The sequence below is a fragment of the Macaca fascicularis genome, chromosome 2 (assembly GCF_037993035.2).
Source record: "Macaca fascicularis isolate 582-1 chromosome 2, T2T-MFA8v1.1".
In the NCBI taxonomy this organism is placed as follows: Eukaryota; Metazoa; Chordata; class Mammalia; order Primates; family Cercopithecidae; genus Macaca; species Macaca fascicularis.
Genome location: NC_088376.1, coordinates 22700101 through 22715977, shown reverse-complemented (window position 1 = coordinate 22715977; position 15877 = coordinate 22700101). Strand labels below are relative to the sequence as shown.

The following is a 15877-nucleotide window of genomic DNA, read 5'->3' as shown; positions in this document are numbered from 1 at the left end:
TGAACTAGCAGGAAAAAAAGCTTCCATCCTTACAAGAAAACGGGTAATCAGACAACAAATTACAGGGTTTTTCGTGAACCCACTGAAGAATTGAGATCACAGGAGAGCCGGCCATCCTGAAGCCTAGAGACACAAGTGTCTGTAGAAGACCGCAAAACCTAAGCTTTTGCTTACCTGGGGCAGATATAGTAGGAACATTAAACTAGAAATTTTGACTAATTACTACTGAAAGAGTATATGCTAGTTTGAATGCATAAAGCTTCTAGGGGCTATAGTCATAAGTTCATTTATTCACACACTTGCAAGTTTTTCCTCCAGAAAACGCACCAAATTCTCACAGAGAAGACCAGTGAGAATCTAGAGAAGGTTTCCCCTCTGCATTCCTATGGTGCCAGCTGGGAGAGAGAAACAGTAGTCACTGGGAAATCCACCCAGATCTATCTCCCTTACCCAAAAAAAAAATGCTTATTCTGCAGGGCAGGGAACCTCAAGGACACAGGCTGAGAACACTGGTCACTGGTGGAAACCTGCTGCAGCTGGGGAAAGAGAATAGAAGGCAGAAAAAAGTCTTTACCTATGGAGGAGAGGCATAAACTTATAAAGGTCAAACCCCTGAGATACAGGTTCACCATGCACTCCAAAGGTTGGGATGTAATTAGAGAACATCTCCCCCAAAATCTACCATCATGCTACCAAGCCTCCAGTAACAACAGTGGGTTTCAGCTGGAAAAGCTGCAAGAGTCAGATCACCTCTGAGGGGCAGCTCAAAAAGAAGGCCCTAAGCCAAGGGGAAAGACAAAAACAAGACAGAATTTGGAAGTCTCTGGTACTCACAGCAGCAACAAACCTCAACACTAATAACTACAGCAAAAATAAACTTCAAACACAGCCCATCTCCTGGGTAAATATAACCTAAGTCCTACACTAATGCTTATTTACCTCAGTATCTACTGCCCTACAAAACATATCGGATTTTCCACAACTTACAGGGCGTGCCAAAAGGCAAGAAAAAAAAACAATCTGAAAAGATAAAGCAATCATCAGAAACAGAATAAGCACCTCACAGATGACGTAACACGTATCAGATAAAATATTTTAAATAACAATTCATTAGTATGTTAAAGTATCTAATGGAAAATGTAGACAACATGCAACTTCAGCAAAGACATGGAAACTATAAGAAATAATCAAATGGAAATGCTAAAAATAAAAAACATAGAAAGCATGAGGAATGCCTTTGACAGGCTCTTCAGGAAACTTGATGCAGAGATTGCAAAAAAGTAAACTTGAAGAGAGGGGAATAAAAATTAAACTAATACAAAAAGAGGAAGTAGAGTGAATAAAATAGAGCATTCAAGAACTGGAGACAATATCAAAGAATGTAACATATATATAACCAAGAAGGAAAGGAAAGAACAAGACAGAAGCATTATTTGAAGAAAGAATGGGCTAATGTATCAATAATCACTTTAAATGTGAATCATCTAAACACACCAGTAAAAGAGATTACCAGATGAACTTTTAAAAAGGAAGACCCAACAATATTCTCTGTATAAAATAACATAGTATTAAAACTATTTTACAGGAGACTTACAGGCAATTTCTTTCCATTAAACATGACCTTGACCCCTTTACATGAACCAGCCAAATCATATGCCCTTCTGGTCATGAGGGCCACAATATCCTTGTCAAGTTTTTCCATCTTAAATTTGGACAGATCTGGTTGGAATGTTATGCATGTGTAATCTTCACCATCAAAATGTTTAATTTTGGCTTCAGAAGTCTTCATCATATTATTCATCCATGTCTTTAAAAGAAACAAAATCAAATATTTCTATAATGCTTCCATATTTCATAATATATAAAGACTTCGCTCATTAAATTCATTCATCAAACGATATCAATTTTCCAACCTCACAACAAACCAAACAAATCCTTGATACTATTACAGACAAAAAAAAAATAGTAAATACAGTCAGCCTTTGGGTAGGTTCTACATTTGTAGATTTGACCAACTGCAGCTTAAAAATATTTGGGAAAAAATAATAAAAAATACAAATTTTTAAAATACAGCATAACTGTTTACATGGCATTTATATTGTATTACGTATTATAAGTAATCTAGAGTTGATTTAAAGTACATGGGAGGATGTGTATAGGTTATATGCAAATACTACCCCATTTTATATAAGGGACTTGATCCTCCTCTGATTTCGGTATAGAAAGGGCATCCCAGAACTAATCCTTCTGAGGGACAACTGTATTACTGTGATAATTATCTCATGTTAAAAATAAACTAAACTGTACAAATTTTTAAACTGTCCACAAAACCTCTTTCAAATTCTTCAACATGACCATATAGACTTTTAGAAAAATAAACATGCATGATGCTTTTCCTGACAAAATTATTTTTGCTTACTTCAACAGTAGGGTTGTTGGAAAGCAATAAAGAAAACTTAAAATAAAAATTATTTTAGCTTATATAAAATTTCAAATCATTTCATAGACCTGCAAGAATAAAATAAAATTTTGAAATACAAATTTGATGATTCATTGAGGAATTTTTCAAACACACTAAGCGGTTGCATGTACATGAGTCTGTGAGGTTTAGGATATTTTCACTAATACTTAACTAAGTTAAATAAAGCCTGTTAAATAAAGCACTTTGTTTTAAAGGAATGATAGAGGAATAGGCTTATATTAAATCTCCCAGGCATTCTGACGTCTCTTTACTCTGATGAGTTGACTTGGATAATGCTTTGAAAACAAAAAATGAAGTTATATAGGCATTACTGCAATTTATCTAAGGTTCTACTATCTCAACAAAATAATAAAACATTATTTTAAAAAAAGAAATAGATGTGTTTCTAGCATACCTGCTTAAAACTGTGTTTGTATTCTTTGCAAGCTGTTTCTACTGTAAACTTTGTACTGAAAATATTACAAAGTTTTGCACCATAACCATTACGACCACCTGTAAGAAAAATTAAATGTAAAAGGTTTAGTAAAAATGATTTTAAAGGAATTTTGTTAATTTACTACCATAGGGCAAGGCTGTTGCAAAACTGTTCCACTAACTGCATTATCAATCACCAATTGACTATTCCAGAGCATAATTAGATTTTTTTCATTTAAAGAAAGATACAATTAAGATTTAGCATATATAGTAGTGTAATTAAAATGGGTATTTTGTACATTTACCACAGTCTTTACAATTTCAAAAACATTAAGCTTTGTATCTTTCATGACCCAGTAAATCTCTGTGAGTATGAAATCTGAACTTTCTATCAAACTTGCTTCTCTATTACAAAATTTTAATCTATATCATTTCCCAGAGCCTTGGTTTAAAAAGCAAAACAAAACAAAACAAAAAAAACCCATCAACCTATTTGGGCAACATAAATAAGTATGAAAACATATGGTTTTGGTCAAAGCACTTTCAACTCTATTTACAGAGTCTAGATTTTCGAACCTGACCTTCTTAAGGAAAACAGTTTAAAAGTAACTTAATACCAAAAGACACAGTACTTATGTAATAAAAAATTTATATACATAGACATCATACTAGTCCTATCTAAAATCAAAACTCAAGCTATCAGCCAAGTTAAACTTCCAGCAGTTCTAACAACAGTCAATGTACTATCAGACTTAAGGTTTTAAAATGTCACTGTTAAACTATTATCAAGACAATATTTATACATGATAGTTTATAAATATTAATTCTGAAAATGATTTTCTCACACCAAAACTGCACAATTTCCTTAGTAAGTTATACATTTTATATTAAGAAAACAGTATTTTTCAATCAAAATTCCATTCAGACTTTACCTGTAACTTTTTTCTCATCATCATCATAGTTACTGGATGTTAAAAGCTGTCCAAAAATTAAAGCAGGAACATAAACTTTCTCTACCTTGTGTTCTACTACTGGAATGCCTTTTCCATTATTCCAAATGCTTATAATGTTAGATTCACTGTATAAAAAAAAAGAAAAAGAAAAGCAGAATTTAGAGCTTAAAATAGTCAAGATAAATTAATTCATTAAAAAGTAATCTAGAATAAACCTTAAAGATTATAAGATACTAGTCATTATCAATTGGAAGGCACTGATTCATCTCTCAAGAAAATACTCGGTGAGGACAAACATTTCTTTCCCTGAGTCATAACTAATAGAGAAGGATTATGAAGAAAATAAAGGCAAGAATGGAAAATTACAGACCTTAAATATCTCAGGATGACAAAAAAGGCAACATACTCATGAGAAAACCTTAAAAAAAGGTTTCATCATGTTTAGCACACGGTAGTGTAATTAAAATAGGCATTTTGTAAGTTAATTATCTTCATCACAATTTCAAAAAAAAAAAAAATCAACGTTTGGCATCCTCAACATAGCTAAGTCCATATGAGTATGAAACTGGAACTTGCTATCAAACTCTCTTATAAAATTTCAATCTATATCATTTGACAGATCTGGTATTTATCTCTGTAATCTCTAAACAATTATTCAGAATTTTACAATTTGCTCCATTGATAATATTCAATAAAAATTAAGAATAAGAATATTGCATTTAATAGTTTACAAATAAATTTTCAAAAATAATTAGGCTAAAAAAAACATTGAAAATCTAAATATCCAATACTTATCAGTTGGCAAGAGGTTAAATAAATGACACATCAACATAATAAAATACTTGCAAGTATTTTAAAAAAATTAAGTGGATCTATGTAAGTTAATAACGAAAGCTGTCTATAATATGTTGAATAAAGAGAAAGATATCAAATAGTATATATACTATGATTCCATTTGTTAAAAGAAGAAATGTCTACATATATAATTTAGCATGAGTATACAGTATTTTTTTTAAGCTATAGTTTTAAAGTTTCAATTCTAAGTAAAGAATACTTAAGCTAGAGGAATATTTTGAACTCTGGTTAATATGCTTTCCACATTTGTTTTTGTTTGAGACAGAGTCTCGCTCTGTCACCCAGGCTGGAGTGCAGTGGCACGATCTCAGCTCACTGCAACCTCTGCCTCCTGGGATCCAGCAATTCTCCTGTCTCAGTCTCCCAAGTAGCTGGGATTACAGGCGCGCACCACCACTAATGGCTAATTTTTGTATTTTTATTAGAAACGGTGTTTCACCATGTTGGCCAAGCTGGTCTCAAACTCCTCACCTCATGATCCACCCACCTTGGCCTCCCAAAGTGCTGGGATTACAGGCGTGAGCCACTGTGCCCAGCTTCCACATTTGTTTTTAGTCAGATAGACATCCACAAATAAATTGTTTCAATACTATTATAATATATTATTTAATAAGTGTTAAGTTCCCTTGTAAGAAGTTGCTCTAACTTCTCTAACTTCTAGAAGAACTGTCCAAATTCTGTATGGCATACCTTGTATTTAATCTATTCTCATGGCTTTACAACCATGTTTTCCTTAAATTTTATCCCCACATCACAGAATACTATGGAGGAAAAGAAAGAATAAGAGCTAGACTGTATTATATATCCTATATACTTTGCCCATTAGCTATTAAAATTTAACCTCTCCTCCACACAAGAAGTTTATGTGAACGAATGTACAAAGAAAAATAAAAATCTGCTATACAAAAATATTAAAAAGAATGAAACTCAAAGGATACAAAAATGGACAGCAGATAAAACTGGATCAATTGGATAAACAGTGCAACAGCTCTTTTTCTCATTTAAATTTAGCTTTAAAATGACAATTAGAAATCTTACTGAAGCAAAAACTGCACTGCTGAAATAGCATTTATTTTAATCAAAATAATACTAATTTCCATAGTATATGTGGTAAAAAAAAAAAAGTGACTATGGGACAAAATTCACAAGAGACAAAATGCTATAGTTAAAACTCAGAAATACAATATACAAATCAGCAACTTCTCACAAAATGCTTGCCTAACGCCAATTTTAGAAGTATATGAAATTCAATTAAAGGCAAGATTAAGACTCAATTTTTCATCAATGTTTCATAAACAATGAAAGAAATAAGAAAGGAGGGGTGAAAAACTATACTACCATCACCTTTTCTTCTTGGAATAGCTAAGGATTTTTGTTTATATTGAAATAAAATAATTTTCTACCAGAAGCAGTTAAAATGAGGTGGGAAATATGAAAAAAAATTGATACCTCATTGCCATTGAGAAAACAAATAAACTTATTTATAATTTTCCCTCTTACGCCTACACAAAAATGTTTGTTGATTAAAAACAGAGTATAAAATGGAGTGATAAAGGCACTAGAATTACTAGAATTATGTAGAATTACACTTTGTACAAAATCTGTAATGAACTGATAAGTAAAATAAACCAAGAGCCCTTATCCAGTCTACAGAGTTGTCTTACAGCTCACTTCTTCATTGTCTATTTTTTTTTTTTTTTTTTTTAGACAGGGTCTCGCTCTGTCACCCAGGCTGGAGTACAGTGGCACAATCATGGCTCTCTGCAGCCTGACCTCCCAGGCTCAAGCAATCCTCCCACCTCAGTCGGCTGAGTAGCTGGGACTACAAGCACGTGCCACTATGCCCAGATAATTTTGTTTTTTTTTTTTTTTTTGGTAGAGACAGGTTTTCACCATGTTGCCCAGACTGGTGTCTAACTCCTGGGCTCAAGGGATCCGCCTGACAGCCTCCCAAAGTGCCAGGATTACAGGCGTGAGCTGCTGCACCTGGTTTAGCTCACTTCGTCACTTTGTTATGATGGTATGCTATACACTATTTCTTAAATTTAATCTTATTGTATTAATGTGGCTAAAATATTTGGACTAATATGGCTAGTTCCACATAAAAGAACTAAACAATTGCAAATACGTTCATCAAGAGTGGGTTCTTTCTTTCTTAGTTTTCAATTAGAATTGTTCAATTTTGAAAACAATTCAAAAATATCAAACATTCAGTGTCTATTACTCCTTACTCTCTTAAAACATAATAAATGAAGAGAGAGATGATTTTTAACTGACAATTGCCTAAACAAGGAAAAGGAATCTTAACAGCCAAAATTTCCTTGAAACCATCTTAAACTTCTGTATAAGTTGTAATTTATGCCTTGTATACCTTATATAACTTCTCAAGAACACATTCATTATAGAAATAATCCAAATTTAAAAAAAAAAAAAGAATGGAGAAGAAAAATAAAGAATCCAACAGCATAGTTATATGGTAACATTTTCATATAAAATACAGTTAACTTCAAGGTATAACCAAATTATAGTTTTATTATACTACTAATCTTAACTGAAATTAGATTACTAAGACTACACCTGAATTATTAGATTTTTATGTTTACTAGAGAAAAATCTTAAAATCATGCTAAATTACTAATGAAATCACAAACGATGAATGTAATATTTTACAAAAGGCATGCTGGTAAAAACAGGAGAAATATAACAGTTATGTTTCTGATTTAACACTACTATTTTTTATACACCTTCATCCTACGCAAAAAAATAATAAAAATCACCACAGTAATATAATTAGCTAAACAACTAGTTACACCAACAGTAGCTAATCTATTAAATCATGTCATAAATAATGGAAAACTCCAAACACCAATCATGAAAAGTAAATTTAAAGTATAACTGGAATCACACTAATGGCCCTTAGCCTTGAGTCCCAAAGAAAAGATAGGGTGACTACTCTAGCAGCTGAAATAGCATATATAGCATCAAAGAAAAATGGTCTCCAAGAGTCCCGACAGGGAAGTTCTTTGGAAGAAAAGACAATAAATGACACAGAAAAGAGGCAAAAATTACAAAGTCTCAAACAACAGGGAAACAAAAAAGTACTACCCATATACATTATTTGAGGAGTACTCATTAATTGGGGACTATCTGAATAAAACAGCATAAAAAATTAAACTTTAAATATACTTACGGATCAATAGAAACTTTAATACAAGTCATGTTCTTATCCCTCTGTTTATTGTCAGCAGCATTAACTACAAAATTAAACATCTCAGTGAGTAATATACAAAATTATATAAATAAATACATGGACACAACTTTATGTGCATCACTGCTTAATATAAACATCTACATATGGTAATAGTTAATGAAAATAAGTACCATTAACTTCTCATATAAAATCTTATTTTCTAAATAATATTCCTAAATTGTATTATCACATCAAATTACTATTATGTTTTCCATCACAAAAAAGAGAAGGAAATGTTTTAGTATACATATTAATCAAAACAAATTAAGTCAGAGCAAACACCTGCATTTTACAACACCCAAATCCAGGTCTAAAAGTAAAAACTTTTGTTTAATTATATTTTTTTCTTGGTAACAAGTAATTGCATTCTACTGACCTCTTTCAATAAACTAGTGACTTTATAGGCATATTGAATAGAAACCAGTTCATTTTTAGTTACCAAAAAAAGTGTTTAACACCCTTAGAAATCAAAATTCTGTATCCTAGGCACTATAACTGACAACATAAATATTTTTACATTCATTAACCACTGCTTCAAGGAAATTTGAACACAATCATAGAAGAAATATGTTCCTGACAAACCCTTGTAATAAACTTAGAACAGTAAAATTATAATATGGAGGCAAGAGTTAAGGTATAAAATGTAACCCAGTTTTAATCTCTTACTTCTTCACCAAATACCAACAGAAGCAGCTCTGAGAGACCCATACAACTACACTAGGAAACCTCAAGTTGCACTGAGATGGCAGAGCAAGAGAATTTCTAGAGTGTCCTTGGTTAGAATATTTCCAAAGTACAAGCATCCCCTGGCAGTCGACTAGGCATTCACATAATTTAATTAACCATGTGATTTCGAGAGGACAGAGAACATTTAGAGCAATGGTTATTAAACTTGGCTGCCCAACAGAAGTATCTGATTTGTTGGTGAAAACATATTTACATATCCCAACTCAATGAATCTGCAAAATCAGTCCCTGTCATCTCCATATTCAAGATGCCCCCAGGTAACTGTGATGCTAGCAAATCCCGGAAGACTACACATAGAGGAGTACAGACCAAATATGGGATTACAAACACAACACACTGATTTCACAGATGAAGAAAATGAAACAAAGATGAAACAGAGATAAACACTACAGATCATGGTATAAATTTTCTGAAGATCATTTATATTCAGAAGGATAAAAGCCAGAGATATACCCTTCAAGTTTATACTGGTTAAGTCTGGCTTTATATATAAAAGGACATTATGATGATATTAATAGAAATATGCATTAAATCCTAAGCAAGTACTCACCCAAAATTTCATCAAAGATCTTGTATAAACCTGGCACAAAGGTAACCTCTCTGCAATTCATTCCTACATCTTCATCATACACCCACATGAACTGCATTGAAAAATTCAAAAATAGTTTTTTACTCAATAAATCCTTAACATCAATTTTTCATAGTATAATCCACATCCAGTCATTTACACTATACGAATACTTAGATCTGCGAAGTAGAAAAACATATACAACTTCAGTAATAGTCGACTTCACTATTCATATTAAATTAACCTCAAAATTGAGAAATTGTTCATTTTGTATCAAGTTTGTATTATTATACATAAAGTCAGCTTTTTTTCTTTTTTTTCCTTTTTTTTTGAGACAGTCTTGCACTGTCACCCAGGCTGGAGTGCAGTGGCACGATCTCAGCTCACTGCAAGTTCTGCCTCCCGGGTTCATGCCATTCTCGTGCCTCAGTCTCCCAAGTAGCTGGGACTACAGGCGCCTGCCACCATGACTGGCTAATTTTTTGTATTTTTAGTAGAGACGGGGTTTCACTGTGTTAGCCAGGATAGTCTCGATCTCCTGACCTCGTGATCCACCTGCCTCGGCCTCCCAAAGTGCTGGGATTACAGGTGTGAGCCACTGCGCCTGGCCTTAAAGTCAGTTTTAATGTAAGACATCAATAATTATTAGAAACAGAATTAAATAGTTGAAAAAATAAAAACATTACTTTTCATAAATAATGGAAAATTCATGCTTTATCTTTTTTTATAATACAGGGAGCGAGTAAAATAATACGAACAAAGCAAGACTTTGGAGTCAGAGAGATCTACTTTGAATCCCAGTTCTTACTAGTCTCAACTAGTCATGTTGGCCAGGCTGGTCTTCAACTCCTGACCTTAGGTGATCCATCTGCCTCGGCCTTCCAAAGTGCTGGGATTACAGGCGTGAGCCACCGTGCCCGGGCTCTTGTGATGGTTTTTATCCCCAGAAAGAAGTAAATACATTTCTACTTCTAGATCTTTCACCCTACTTTGACCATGACTATAGATAGGTGAAATTACAGATTTCCAAACCATGTAATTACAATTTTATCAACATTAAAAAGTAGATATAGATGCACATCTCCTAATTTCAATCAATTTTAGCAATAATTACCTGCGTCAATGGCTCCACTGACCCAATATATGTATCAGGACGAAGAAGAATGTGTTCAAGTTGTGTCTTCTTCTGATACACTCTCTCAACAGACAACTTCTTTGAAGAATCATTTTTGTTGGCAGTTTCTGACTCTTCTTTTTTTGCAGCATTGTTCTGATCAAAAAGAGTCTAAAATTAACCAAAAAATCAAATTTAAATAACCTACCAAGGGGTAAACAATGAGTATGGACACACGACATGGGTTTTCTTTTTTAATGGCAAAATTATCTTTCAGACTCACTGATTTTTTAAATCCTAAAGAAAACACAAGTCTATTACTGACAGTCTGGCTCTTATTATACAACGTGAACCTGTAGTTTTGACTGAGCCCAAAACATGGGTATAGTCACCAGAATCACTAGAGCAGTCTCTAGCAATCCAAAAATACATACATTTCCCAATTCTATAAGATATCAAGTTTGTTTGGTTTTTGAGACAGTCTTGCTCTGTCGTCCAGGTTGGAGTGCAATGGTGTGATCTTGGCTCACTGCAGCTTCTGCCTCCCAGTTTCAAGTGATTCTCCCGCCTCAGCCTCCTGAGTAGCTGGGACTACAGATGCGCACCACTATGCTCAGCTAGTTGGGTTTTTTTTGTTTGTTTTTGTTTTGTATTTTTAGTAGAGACAAGGTTTCACCATGTTGGCCAGGCTGGTCTTGAACTTCTGACCTCAGGTGATCAGCCTGCCTTGGCTTCCCAAAGTGCTAGGATTACAGGCGTGAGCCACCATGCCTGGCCTCAAGTTAATTTTTGTGGTCTTCAAAACCTTGAGTTCTGGTGAGGTTACAGAATCACAATGACTGAACCTTGCTAGGTACGGGAGCCCCAGAAGCTTCCAGATGTAAGCTCTCCACCATTAAGTTACTGAAGACTACGGTACAAACAAATATGACCTACGCAAAATATTAACCTATGTAGTTAATAAACACTGATATGACTGAAAATATAATAGCTTATAAAATCTTCAAATTTCACACATTTGTAGATCATGCCAATAATTCCTCACATATCAGCTCCGGGTGCCCCAATACTGATCCCAGTTTCTCTACCAGGTTCAAGGAGGCACAGGTTGGTGCCTAATTCTAAATTCTAATTCTAAACATTCCTACAGCAGATGAGGATGTCAAATGAAATTTCCAAGGTCTACAAATTTCCTTGTCTTCTTAAGAGCAGCAGAGAATATACTTCTCTCCTTCTGAGATTCTTTAATGCTGACAAATATGACATCCCACTGAAAAGATATGATGGCCTATTTTTTCAGAGTCAAAAAATAACATAATGAGAATTAAAATATCTTCATAGGCCTTCAAATTTTAGTAGAAATTAAAGAAACAGAATACAGACAATAGAAGATACAGAGATTTTGTGCATTTAAACAAGCAGTACGCAATTTTAATTCCTCTTTAAAGTTTTTATTTTTAAAAACTTTCTCATTAAGCATGTTTAAAAATCAAAAACATGACCTCTGAAAAGTCTAAACCAAGAATTTAATATATCCTGAGGAAATTCAAACATTAATTATAATTTCACAATGCAGTAAGTTTTATATAAAATTAAAGATTTAATAATAGTTCAAAATAAAAGTATTAAAAACAACTCATTCTACTAGATTTTAAACTACATTCTTATACATTCCTACATTTATAAGTTTTTCCATTAACACTGCTCAAAGACAATTAAAAATGGCTTTGCATAAAAGCAAATAATTCTGTTTCACAAAGTTTTCACATTCTACTTCTGCAAAAGTTAGATGATGAACTAGCTGGCCAGAAAAATGAACTTTATTTTTTAAATACCAGATAGTCTTCAAATTTCTAATCACATTCCTTGTGTTTTATAAAGAAATAGTTGATTGGTAAAAACGAACTTATGTTTAGGGGCCAGGCACAGTGACGTTAATTTATAGAAATGATTCTAACAATAAAATCACAATTTATTTTTTAATGGAGCCTCAAAATAGAACAAAGATCATAATCATTAAAATCACACTGTAAGAAAGTACTCAAAGAAGATGGATGCTATGGAATCAAAGGTAGGTAACATTTTACCATTAACTCAGAACTGCTATTTTAAGTCTGCAATTATTGACATAAAGGTTGAGGACACATGATAACCATACAAGTAAAAGCTTTCCTATTCCAGGCTACTCTTCCAAAACCAACCCCATCACAAAGAAAATATTTTCAAGATGAGACTCAACCAGAGGCTCATGTCTATCTAATTTGTATGAACTAAGCTGAACTAAAGGGCGCACAGGGATTAAAAAACAAAACAAAACAAAACAAAAAAACGAACAACAACAACAACAAAAAACAGGAGTAAAGCCTTACCTCATGCTTAAGAATTTACAACTTTTTCCATATTTCCTTACTTATAATCACCACCTCTTCCTCCCTGCATCTCTTCCCAAATGGATATATTACAAAAAAAATGTTTGAAAGCTTGAACCCACCAAATCTCTATCAAGTTCAAAGACTTGCCATTCTTGCTAAGATAATGTCTAAAAAAACAGATAACATTTGAGTGTGGTCAGCCAGATGGCAAAATAAGAAACCCCAGGCCTTTCTTTCCCCATGAAGACATGGATTCAACAATAACATATAATCCTACTGCCTTTGTGATACATTCCAGCACCCCAGGTGAACATAAAATAGCATCAAAGCTCATGTCCTCCCTTCTATCTGCCCCAGCAAGGCAAGATTGAGAAAAACATGACAACAGCAACTTTCACCTTCTCCCTAGGGAGGAGCAGAAGAGGAATATACCTCCAATGGAACAGTTGGGGGCAGTATTACCCTAGAAACCTCTTGACTGAATCTAAGTACTGACATTGAACAGGGTGCCAGGATGAGGGTCACTGAGAACAAAGGCAATCAAAGTTTAGCATCAGACTCTGCAGTATCAGAAACAGACACAAGGTGGAGCTCCAGTACTGTAGTTTACTACAGCACCAGTGGCCACAAGTAAAGCAGACACACACACTCCAGAGAGAGCAAACACAGACAGACGCAAACCTTCCATGCACAAACCTAAAGAGGATGCATCCCCATAAAATATTTGTGAGGTCTCAGGATTCCCTAGCTAGACAAACTGGATGAAGAAAGTCTTCCCAGTATGAAACCAGACTGCAAAGACTGGAGAGTTAGCTAAGCCTTCAAATGCCAAAGCCCTAACAGAAAATAACAATACAAAGAAACAAGGAAATATGGCCGATTCAATGTAAAAAATTAAATTGTAGCCAGGCGCAGTGGCTCACACCTGTAATCCTAGCACTTTGGGAGGCTGAGGCAGGCAGATCCCTTGGGCCCAGAGCTCAGAACCAGTCTGAGTAACATGGCCAAATCTCTACCAAAACAAAACAAACAAAAAAAAAATTAGCCAGGTGTGGTAGCGCACACTTGTAGTCCCAGCTACTTGGGAGGCTGCAGTAAGCCATCAGCACACGACTGTACTCCAGCCTGGGTGACAGAGCAAGAGCCTGTCTCAAAAAAATAATAAATAAATCACCACAAATTGAGCCTAAAGAAATGGAAATATAGTCATACAAAGAATTCAAATTAACTGCCAAAGGATGCTTAATGAAATAAATGAGTACAGATGGACAAACAAAAACTCGGTGTAACAATGCATAAACAAAAAGAAAAAAAATCAACAAAGATAAAAACTATGATGAAGTAGCCAACATTATTTCTGGAACTGAAGCATACAGTAAATGAATTGAAAATACACTAGAGGGATATCACAGTAGACTCTGTAGGCAGAATTTTTTTAAATCAGCAAATTTGAAGACAGAATTTTCAAAACTGCCAAGGGAAAGGAGAAAAAAGGCAAAGGAATGAATAAACACAAAAAGAGCTTAAAGAACTTATGGGCCACTATCATCAGAACAACATATACATTATGTAAGTCTCAAAGGAGAAGAAAGGGAGAAATGGGGAAAGAGCCTATTTGAAGAAATAATAGCTGAAAACTTTCCCAATCTGAGGACATAAATGGACATACAAATTAAAGAAGCTCAAAGAACTCCAACTAGGATAAATCTAAAGAAAACTACACCAAGACACATAATTACACTGTCAAAAGTCATAGACAGAGAGATAATCTTGAAAGCAGCAACAAAAAAGGGAATCATCAAGTACAAAGGAGCTTCTGTTCGATTACTAGCCAATTTCTCAGCAGAAACCTTGCAAGGTAGAAGGGATTGGAAGAATATATCTGAAGTACTGAAGAGAAAAAAAAAAAAAAAAAACACTGCCAACCAAGAACATTATATCTAGCTAAAGTGCCCTTCAAAAATGAAGTAGAAATTAAGACTTTCTCAGATAAACAAATGCTGGGACAGTTCATCACCACTAGGTTTGCCCAACAAGAAATGATAAAGGGAGTCCCTTAAAGCAAAAGGATAAAAAATAGCAACACAGTAACACAAAAATACTTAACTCCCTGGTAAAGTCCAAGGAGACTTCAAAAAGTTCCTGGAAAAATGGAATCAAAAGATAAAAATAAAAAATATAAATTTTATTTCTCAAGAGAAGCTCCCTAAAGGTCAAGACACTTTTATAAGTGATGATATCAGCCATTTATCACATCTCTAAAGACCAAGGGTCTTGGGAATTTATGCCAATGCAGTCTTTTTACATTACCAACTGAAAAAAAAAATAGGTGCCTTTTAAAGATTTAAGATTAGTAAACAAAACAAACAAAAAAAACTCAGAAGGGGCGAAATCAAGACTATAAGATAGATGCCTAATTATTTATCAACAAAAATCTCATAAAATTGCTCTTGTTTGATGAAAGGAATGAGCAGGCGTAGTGTCACGATGGAGAAAGACTTTGGTGAAGCTTTCCTGGGGATTTTTCTGCTAAAACTTTACCTTTCTCAAAACACTCTCATAATAAGCAGATGTTATCATTCTTTGGCCCTTCATAAAGTCAACAAGCAAAATGCCTTGAGCATCCTAAAAAACTGTTGCCAAGACCTTTGCTCTTGACCTGTCTTCTTTTGCTTTGATTGGACCACTTCCACCTCTTAACAGCCATTGCTTTGATTGTGTTTTGTCTTCAGGATTATGCTGGTAAAGCCTGTTTCATCTCCTGTTACAATTCTTTGAAGAAATTCGTCAGGATTTGATCCCATTTGTTTAAAATTTCCATTAAAAACTTTGCTTTTGTCTGCAGCTGATCTAGGCACAATGGTTTTGGCACCGATTGAGTGGAAAGTCTGTGAATCTTTAATTTTTCATAAAGAATTGTGGAAGCTGAACCAACTAAGACATCTATGGTGTTGGCTGTTGTTTCTGCTGTTAATCATTGGTCCTCTTCAATAAGGGCATGAACATGATTAATCTTTTCCTCACAAATTGATGCAGATGGTCTGCTGCTGCAGGCTTCATCTTTAACATCATCTCATCTCTTCTTAAGTTATCCATTTGTAAACTGCTCATTTATTTGAGAC

At 34.0% G+C, this 15877-nt stretch overlaps 1 protein-coding gene across 4 annotated transcripts in view; it reads right to left on the bottom strand.

Moving 5' to 3' along the window:
* TOP2B (DNA topoisomerase II beta) overlaps window positions 1–15877 on the bottom strand; it is a 66492-nt gene that overhangs the window by 36172 nt on the left and 14443 nt on the right. For 2 of the 4 annotated variants that reach the window (XR_012430632.1, XM_005545631.4), the window contains exons 2-7: window positions 10384–10554; window positions 9252–9342; window positions 7895–7958; window positions 3829–3974; window positions 2877–2974; window positions 1595–1807 (exon numbers count right to left, since the gene is read on the bottom strand). Coding sequence is in view for 2 of the 4 variants with exons in the window: in XM_005545631.4 (XP_005545688.3) it covers window positions 1595–1807; window positions 2877–2974; window positions 3829–3974; window positions 7895–7958; window positions 9252–9342; window positions 10384–10554 (783 nt within the window). In the remaining 2 variants the exon portion in view is untranslated. The remainder of the gene's footprint in view (window positions 1–1594; window positions 1808–2876; window positions 2975–3828; window positions 3975–7894; window positions 7959–9251; window positions 9343–10383; window positions 10555–15877) is intronic. The other 2 variants (XR_012430633.1, XM_005545632.4) reach the window with 1 other exon arrangement.